This window comes from Pistacia vera, unplaced genomic scaffold (genome assembly GCF_008641045.1).
Source record: "Pistacia vera cultivar Batoury unplaced genomic scaffold, PisVer_v2 Contig1200, whole genome shotgun sequence".
Classification (NCBI taxonomy): Eukaryota; Viridiplantae; Streptophyta; class Magnoliopsida; order Sapindales; family Anacardiaceae; genus Pistacia; species Pistacia vera.
This window is the reverse complement of record NW_022195250.1, coordinates 164,321-173,673: the sequence shown is the minus strand read 5'-3', so window position 1 is coordinate 173,673 and position 9,353 is coordinate 164,321. Positions and strand designations below refer to the sequence as shown.

At 33.2% G+C, this 9,353-nt stretch overlaps 1 protein-coding gene across 4 annotated transcripts; it reads right to left on the bottom strand.

Moving 5' to 3' along the window:
- Positions 1–423: 423 nt before the first annotated feature.
- Positions 424–3,654, bottom strand: LOC116112475 (G-type lectin S-receptor-like serine/threonine-protein kinase At1g11410). 4 transcript variants are annotated; one of them, XM_031398620.1, is made up of 8 exons: positions 3,493–3,652; positions 2,507–3,418; positions 2,256–2,420; positions 1,983–2,155; positions 1,618–1,828; positions 1,264–1,501; positions 1,019–1,169; positions 424–927 (listed from the first exon to the last, which is right to left on the bottom strand). In XM_031398620.1, the coding sequence occupies exons 2-8, from the start codon at positions 3,264–3,266 to the stop codon at positions 613–615; spliced, it is 2,013 nt and encodes a 670-aa protein (XP_031254480.1). In that variant the 5' UTR covers positions 3,267–3,418; positions 3,493–3,652; the 3' UTR covers positions 424–612. The 4 variants fall into 4 exon arrangements, with proteins under 4 accessions (XP_031254480.1, XP_031254487.1, XP_031254489.1 ...); XM_031398627.1 differs by having other exon boundaries at positions 3,507–3,652; XM_031398629.1 differs by lacking the exon at positions 3,493–3,652 and having other exon boundaries at positions 2,507–3,121; positions 3,264–3,337.
- Positions 3,655–9,353: the final 5,699 nt, after the last annotated feature.

Sequence of the window (9,353 nt, the reverse complement as noted above, 5' to 3'; positions counted from 1 at the left end):
CTTGACCTTCGTGCAAAACATTAATGATAATTAAAGACATACTTAAGGAGAAGTTTTAAAAGTGTAAAAAGCAAAGCAAAAATAACAAAGTTTCTGAATTTTCGTAAGCACTAAGCAGGTAATTTGTTATATACGTGTATGTTGTACCATAAAGTTATATCATGAAGTTGATTAGAAAAAAATATATATATTTACAAGTGTGCACTGGTTCCCAAGTGTTCAATATACTGCATGCATATCCTTAGATGGCAAAATAAAAATAAAAATATATAAAATATAACTTACTTAGCTGAATTAACTAATAAAAGATTTATACATTTTGATGCATGCCATGAACTTACTTGGTTTCCATGATGGCTTGTCAGTAGGATGACTAATTTTATCATTAATTTATTTTCTATAAAAAATCTTTTGTAACTTCTTTTATTATTCGTAAGTTTTATACCAACTAAACATAGAAAAGTCTCAAATATTCTTGATGAACAGGGTAATACAAAACTACACCTAATAAATCTAACCCACACCGCGGCAAAGGGATTAACCCTGTTTACTTTGCTAAAATTCCAAGACACACAATATCAATTACCAACCTCAAAAGCTATAGTATATAATTCATCTGGCTACAAAATCTGAAATTGTTACATCATTTATTGATGAAGTACTCCCTGAATAACCTTCCAACTGTCTTGTATTTTTATTCTGTTCAATCTGTTTCGAGAAAGCAGGCTTCTTTGGAATCATCATATCAGTGTTCACATTTTCGAGCAACGTGAAAACTTCCAACATGGACAGTCGATCAATTGGATTTTCTTGGACACATAATAGAGCTATTTGTGAGCATCTCATTAATTTACAAGATGAATATGTATCATCTAGTGATTCATCCATAAACTCCATGCCTTTACCATCCTTCCACAGCTCATAAGCCTGAAATTATCAAATTATTTATTCTATTGCTAATTACATTTTGATACACAGATCTTGGAACCAATAGTAGCATTTAAAGAAATTAACTTACGTAGTCCAGAAGGCTTAAACATTCATTCGGACCATATAAAAGGGAAATCATTTTGCCACTTATGATTTGTAAAAGTAGAACCCCAAAACTATAAACATCGGATTTGGTAGAGTATATGCCTCTTCTAGCATACTCAGGAGGAATATAACCACTGTATTGGATTATCACAAAACAATAACAAAGTAATGTATAAGACAAGCGAAATCTTGAGACAATTATATAGCATTAGAAGTATAGAAACTTACATTGTTCCTACAATATGGCTTGTGTTTGCTTCAAGATCATCTTTAGCAAATATTCTTGCCATACCAAAGTCTGATATTTTTGGCTTCATATCTCCATCTAACAAGACATTACTAGCCTTTAAATCTCGATGAATAATAGTCAATCTTGAGTATTCTTGGAGATATAAAAGCGCTTGTGTAACTCCTTTAATGATATGCACACGTTTTTTCCAATCCAAAACAAATCGTCTGATGGGGTCTGCATCAAAATTAATCATAAGTTAACCATCAAGACTGTAACTACTCCAGGCTTAATCCCAAAGGAGGAAAAAATATTGAAACGTTATTTGCAAAAATTCTACGTAAAATTCTGACCGAAAAGATAGGAGTCTAAGCTTTTGTTTTGCATGTATTCGTAGATGAGTATTTGTTCTTCTTTGTCAATGCAAAAACCCAAAACTCGAACAAGATTTACATGTTGGAGCTTGGCTGTAAGCATAACCTCATTCTTGAATTCCTCAAATCCTTGTGTGGATGTTTTTGAAAGTTTCTTCACTGCTATTACTTGTCCATCATGTAGTATTCCCTAGTAAGTTAACACACTTTAGTTGGTTAGTACCTTATACATTTTATGTCTTGAAATTCAAATAAAACTATAGCATGCCAGAAATATTAAGCTAAAGACAAGTTTTTAAAGTTGTTCCAAAAAAATGATAAATATATAGCTTTATTAAAGGTACCTTATAAACAGGGCCATATCCGCCCTGTCCAAGCTTATTTTCAATTGAAAATCCATTTGTTGCTGCCTCTATATCAGCTAATGAATACTCTATCAGATTAGGAATGTTGCTACTAAAATCTCCAGCAGATGCTGCTTTATTTGCTTTATCTTTGGATTCTTTAGTGGAGTCCACTATCCCAGTAACCAAGAGAGAGGGAAAAATAAAATATTAAAAGCCATTAAACTGCTTTACTTATTCATTCATTGCAAAAAAAAAAATTGAGCAACTTACCTTTTAATTTGAGATTTCTCCTCCAGCAGTAAAATATCACAAATATTCCTAATAGAAGAGCAACAGCAGCTGTTGTAGACAAGAAGATTACTAACAAAGGACTCTTATTATTTTGTCCATTTTTATTATCCTCCTCAACTGAAGAATTATTTATATCCACTCCAGCTGGAAAAATAACCAATATGTTATAAAAGATCTTCATTCAAGAGTAGATTGCATACAGTACTTTGTTTAGCTTAATAATAGCTTACCTGCTGTTTTGGAAAGCACCCAATTCACATCGTAGGAGACTTGCCACACGAAGTAGCCAAGTAGTTTCTTCTCCTTTGCATAAGAAACCTTAGCTCTAATAGCCTCAACATCATCAAAGCCGATCCAAGTTGTTCCCTTTGTCCAGTAATTCACCACATAAGTTGAGTTGTACCTAACTTGAACATCAGGACCATATTGCTCAATGTAATTCTTGATTTGCTTATAGGTTGCAAATCCATTAAAGGCACGTCCGGTTGCTGCTGCACCAATACCATTGTCTATAGTGTTCTTGAGCGTCCATGCATAGCCATAGAAAGGCAAGCACAAAACCAATTTATTCGCTGATAATCCTCCGTTGATCCATTCTGTTATACCATAATCCGTATTATCAAAAGTACTTGGGTGATACAAAGCTGCCTGGGCACCTGTAAGGTTGCTGACATAAGGAGAGGTGTACTCACTAGACACAGCATGAACCCAATTTAAATGTTGTTGCATCATCTCTATAGGGTAACTCGCTGAAGATACCGATGGTGAGTATTTAACCCTTGCCGTCAAGATCAGTTGAGACTTGTTGGAGTTCTTTGCCTCTAAACCAATAGCAGCTTTCCACTCTTGAAAGAGAACACCCATATAGAACATATCAACGCTTGTGTTTGGAAATTGCCAAGAAAAGTCTAGGCCTTGAAAACCGTAAAGTCCGGCTATTTCTATTGAAGAATTGATGAAGGATTTTCTGTGAAAAGAATTGCTCACCATTGAAGAAAAGGTTGAATAATTTGCATCTCTACCCCCAATGGATAGCAGTGTCGTGACAGATGGATTCTTTTGTTTCACAGTATTTGTGAAGGTGGAAAAGCGTTCTTCATCAACTGGTGACAAAGAAAGCTGGTAGGAGGTGGGATTCACAACTGCATAAGCACAAATAATGTGAGTAAAGAGAGAAGAATTTATGTCCGAAACGAGGAACTCGTATGGTGAATACCAGTGATAACCAACCCTGATCCAATTAGTTTCTGCAATTGAGTGGCGCACTTGCAGAGAGAAGAAACTATGGAAAAGAACAATCATGATAGTCTTGGGCATCATTTGCTATGCTTCTTAAAGTTAGCCCAGTTACTTGTTATCTATTAGTTCTTCAGTGTTACATTTATACACGTGAAGAAAGCTCTGTTAAATCTCTTGCAGACACTATTTTTTACGTGATAGAAACTTCAATGCTTTGCACAAATATGAAATCAAATCAAGTCAAAAAGATAAAGTAAACTGCTGGAAAGGGTTTTTGGTGGGGTGTGTGGGGTAACTGGTAAGCCAAAAAGAGAAAAGAAGGATGCTTGGTTGATAACTTTTTATTTTTTTTAATTGACTTATTTAGAGAAATCCTGTTATTATTATGGTTTAATAAGTTTACTGCATAGCGAAAAACTCTAGACTCATACTGCATATTGAAGTTGATTTTTATTGTCANTGCCAAGCAAAGTCTAGGCCTTGAAAACCGTAAAGTCTGGCTATTTTTATTGAAGAATTGATGAAGGATTTTCTGTGAGAAGAATTGCTTACCATTGAAGATAATGTTGAATAATTTGCATCTCTACCCCCAATGGATAGCAGTGTAGTGACGGATGGATTCTTTTGTTTCACAGTATTTGTGAAGATGGAAAAGTGTTCTTCATCAGCTAGTGACAAAGAAAGCTGGTAGGAGGTCGGATTCACAGCAATATAAGCACAAATAATGTGAGTAAAGAGAGAAGAATTTATGTCCGAAACGGGGAACTGGTATGGTGAATACCAGTAATAACCAACCCTGATCAAATTAGTTTCTGCAATAGAATGGCGCACTTGCAGAGAGAGGAAACTATAGAAAACAACAATCATGATAATCTTGGGCATCATTTGATATGCTTCTTAAAGCTAGCCCAGGTACTTGTTATCTATTAGTTCTTCAGTGTTACATTTATACGCATATGAAGAAAGCTCTCTTAGAAACTTCAATGCTTTGCACAATGTGAAATCCAATCTAAGTCAAAAAGATGTTGCGAAACTCGCAGCTAGAAAGGGATAGTAGACCATCCCATTTTCTAGGGTATGGGGGGTAAACAAAGGAGAAAAAAATGATGTTTAATTCGCAAAAATCCTGTTAATATCATTGTTTAATAAGTCTACAGTGTACGAAAAATTTATAGACTGATTATATATAAACTCCGAAATCAGAAGGAACAGAATTGAATAACTTAAAGGTTAATTTAGGTATGAGTTCAAAGACACATGTTTAGAACTTCAAATAATAATTCATAATTATATATTTTTTTGTAAAGAAATCATGCATTTTTTAATAGGTAATTTCGATATCCTTTAAGAGAAATAGAAGGTCAACGTATTTATTTATGTAGGCCAGATCATGCATGGAAAATTATAATGAATTTTTTGTCCTTATAAAGACTTGGACTTGGTTGTTGTGAAGTTCATGTAGACCATGCGAAAACGGGTTTGCAAAACATTATTAATAAAGACCTTCACCTTCGTGCAAAACATTAATGATAAAGACCTTGACCTACTAAAGAACAAATGTTTAAAATTTGTTCCCAGCAAACTGGTAGTATCGTACCAAAGAAGTTATCGGTCTATAACAAACGGTAATGTCTAAGCCTTGAAAACTGAAAAGTCTTGCTGTATTTATTGAGGAATCAATAAAGGACTTTCTGTGAGAAGAATTGCGTACCATTGAAGAAAAGGTTGAATTTTTACCAGCAACAGATAGCAGTGTAGTGACTGATGGCTTCTTTTGTTTCACAGTATCTAGAATGATGTTTTATTTGAACAAATATATATTTTTGGTAAGTTATTTCAATGAGTTTTATAAATGATGAAATAGAAGATCAAGCTGTTTATGTCATTTAGATCATTCAGTTTATTTGACTGTACTCCAGGAGGACTTTAGATTAACTAGATCGCGTTTCCAATCTATTTGCAGGTGGTAGTTCGTATTTCTTGGAATGAGCTTTAAGGCCATCCATTGATGCTCTGCTTTAACACTTTTTTGGATTCATGTTCTTCTTTTGCGTATTGCCCAAGTAATATTCTTTCTGTTTCAGATTTTTAGTTAATGTTAGTTGAAAATTTAGAGGAACAATGATGTTAATTGTTGAACAGGGTAATACAAAATTACGCCTAATAAATTTAACCCACAATTCAGTGAAGGAATTAATCCAGTCTAGCTTGTCAGAATTCTACGATATTGTTACAATATTGTGGCTCACTTTCCTATTTGTTATGAAATTATATGTCTTTAAGAAAACTTTTTAATAAAGAATATAATTTAGGAGTTTTATTAGGAATTGAAATATGAATCCAATCAGGAAAAGAATATCATATATACTATTTATAAAATTCAAGGTCATGAGAGAACATAAGGTATTTGATGTAAGGGTTATTAAACATCATGGGGAGAATGTCTTAGAAATTGAGATTGTTTCCACTCTGAGTACTAGGTTGAGCCGGTCTGTTTTATGTACCAGGTTTATAGTGTTGTATACTCTTATGTTCATGAAACTATAATAGATTTCTCTCATCCGGGTTTATGGTATTGTGTACTTAAATCGAGCCCAGGTACTTGTTATCTATTAGTTCTTCAATGTTACATTTATACGCATATGAAGAAAGCTCTCTTAAATCTCTTGCGGACACTATTTTTTACGTGATAGAAACTTCAATGGTTTGCACAATATGAAATCCAATCTAAGTCAAAAAGATGTTGGAAACTCGCAGCTAGAAAGGGGTAGTAGACCATCCCATTTTCTAGGGTATGAGGGATTAACAAAGAAGAGAAAAAAATGATGTTTAATTCTCAAAAATCCTGTTAATATCATTGTTTAATAAGTCTACAGTGTATGAAAAAACTTAAGACCTATTATATATAAACTCCGAAATCAGAAGGATCAGAATTGTATAACTTAAAGGTTAATTTGGGTATGCGTTCAACGACACATGTTTAGAGCTTTAAATAATAATTCATAAACATATATTTTTTTGTAAAGAGAAATAGAAGGTCAAGGTATTTTTTTACGTAGGCCAGGTCATATAGGACTAGCTAATTACCATGCATGGAAAGTTATAATGAATTTTTTGTCCTTATAAAGACTTTGACTTGGTTGTTGTAAAAAAACGTTTGCAAAACATTAATGATAAAGACCTTCGCCTTGACTTGGTTGTTGTGGAAGGGTTTTCTGTGAGAAGAATTGCTTACCATTGAAGAAAAAGTTGGATATTTACCGGCAACAGATAGCAGTGTAGTGACGGATAGCTTCTTTTGTTTCACAGTATCAAGAATGATGTTTTATTTGAAGAAATATATATTTTTTATAAGTTATTTCTATGGGGTCTATAAATGATGAAAAAGAATACCAAGCTGTTTGTGTCAGTTAGATCATTCAGTTTATTTGATTGTACTTCAGGACGCACTTAAATATTAACTAGATCGAGTTTCCAATCTATTTGCAGGTGGTAGTTCGTATTTCTTGGAATGAGCTTTAGGGCCATCCACTGATGCTCTGCTTTTGCACATTTTTGGTTTATGCTCTGTTTCTACAAATTGCCCAAGTAATGTGCTTTCTGTTTCAGATTTTTAGTTTACATTATTTGAAAATTTAGAGGAAACATGATGATAATTGATGATCAGGGTAATGCACAACTACACCTCTTAAATTTAACCCACATTTCATGGACGGAATTCAACTAGTTTAGTTTGTCAGAAATCCAACAAGGACGGTCAATCAATTGAATTTTCCTGGACACATAACAAGGAATTGGCAAGCATTTAATAACTTATACAACAAATTTATATAGTCTACGTTTAGTGATTCTTCCTTCAACTCCATGCCTTTACTCGTATTCCACACCTCATATGCCTGAAATTATCATATTATTTGCTGGAATCACCGAGCTTGTTCAATTGCAAATAATTTTGCCGATATATCCTTCGGACGAATTATTAAAACAACCTAGATATCAAGAAGACTCGGAATTCCATTCCGACCATATAAAACGGAAATCGAAATAAATCAGCTGCTTGAAAGGGGTGTTGGTAGGGTGGGTGGGGTAAGCAAAGAAGAGTAAACGCATGGGAAGCTATTATGAAATTTCTATCCGACATTGAGTCAAAAAGACATTAACTTGACTTTTATTGACTTGTTTTAAGACCATGTGAAAACGCATTTGCAACAATGAATAATAAAATCTTGAGCTAAAGACAAATACAAAAAAAGGATTTACATTTCATCTAACTACCGCACCTTATTTGTCACATCATTAATTAATTGATAGAGTGCTCACTAAATAACCTTTCAACTATCTTCTATATTTCTTTTGTTTCGGAGTTATATAAAAGGGAAATCCTTTTACCACAAATGATGATACATAAAAGTAGAACCCCAAAACTAATAACATTATATTTTGTAGAATTAGAGAATTAGTCTTATCTGTTATAAATCCTATTCTAGAATATTTACAAGAAACATGATCACTGTCAAAGAGAAAGTGTTAATTTGTGAAAATATGTTGTTTAAACTAAGAATAACAGAATTAAGGTCATATCAAAGTCCGATATTTCTTGTTTCATATCTCCGTACATCTAACAAGACATTGCTAACTTTTAGATCTTGATAAATAATTTGTGTACAACTCATTTGATCAAATGCAAACGTTTTTCCGCAATTTATAATTGCTTAATGGGGCTTACATCAAATTTAACATGTTATTGAACACTTAATATTGTACCCATCATGGGACTGATGCCGAAGGAAATAAATACAAAAGAATGAACAAAATTGCACATAAAATTATGACAAAATAGATAAGAGTATAAGCTTTTTGCCACTCCCACCAATTTTTTTTTTTTTTGTTTACTTTTTTAATTTTTTTGTATTTGGATGATGTTGTGTTGTGTTAATTGTGTGTGAAACATTGTGGTGAGAAGGGAAGGGGGAGAGAAAGAGAAGGAGAAAAAGAGAGAAAGCAGCTGTGCAATTGGAGAGAAAGAGAGAAGAAAGGAAGAAAAGAAAGAAGAAAAGAGAGGAAAAGAAAAAGAAAAGAAAAAGAGAAATTTTTTGGGACAAATGGTAATTTAATGTCAAATAGTAAAAGTATTTTTTTTCTTTACACACATTACATTGTATCTAACGAAAATTACTAATCAAACATAACGTTAGGAGTAATTGAAACTTTTTAGGTAAAAAAGTCTTATAACCATTATTGATGAGATTAGAAAAATTCGTTTAGTCTTTTAACACAGATATATTGGTAGATTCGAATTTATTTGTGGATTTGAAAATCTTTTTATATACTTATTATATTCTGGTGTCAACACACATGTTATTAAACTATGACTTGTAATCCATTGTCAAGATACTACTCACCTTATTTATTATTATTTTAATCTTAACTGATATATACGATTTTAATAACATATTAAATAAAGATAAAATCTATGTAAAGACACAAGATACATAAGCTCAAAAGATACTAATTTTTGTAAACAGACTGTAGGTGTATTTGTATTTATGTAAACAGTTGATGGTGTATTTGTAAAGCTAAAGGTAATTACTCGTAAAGCCCCCCCAGTCACGCTAGGAGACCCTTGTGAGTGAAACTTGATTCTGAGAAACTAATTGTGTCCGACCTGCCCTTAAACATAGCCTTGACCACCAGAACCAACCATCTGTTGTGGCTGTGGAAGTTGCGCTGTTGCTGCAGCTGTGGTGCTGCTGCTGTTGTTCTTGAAACTGTGATATCTGTTGCGGTTGTTGCATTTGAGCAGCTGCAACCGAAACTGCTGCTTTGCTATTGCAGCTG

Bases quoted from the DNA above. Each gene is read 5' to 3' on its own strand.
- LOC116112475 (XM_031398611.1), bottom strand. From the start codon at position 3,596: ATGATGCCCAAGACTATCATGATTGTTCTTTTCCATAGTTTCTTCTCT. The intron at 1,829-1,982 runs GTACCTTTAATA...TTAACTTACTAG, and splicing joins GATATGGCCCTGTTTATAAG to GGAATACTACATGATGGACA. The intron at 1,170-1,263 runs GTAAGTTTCTAT...AATCCAATACAG, and splicing joins AGCCATATTGTAGGAACAAT to TGGTTATATTCCTCCTGAGT.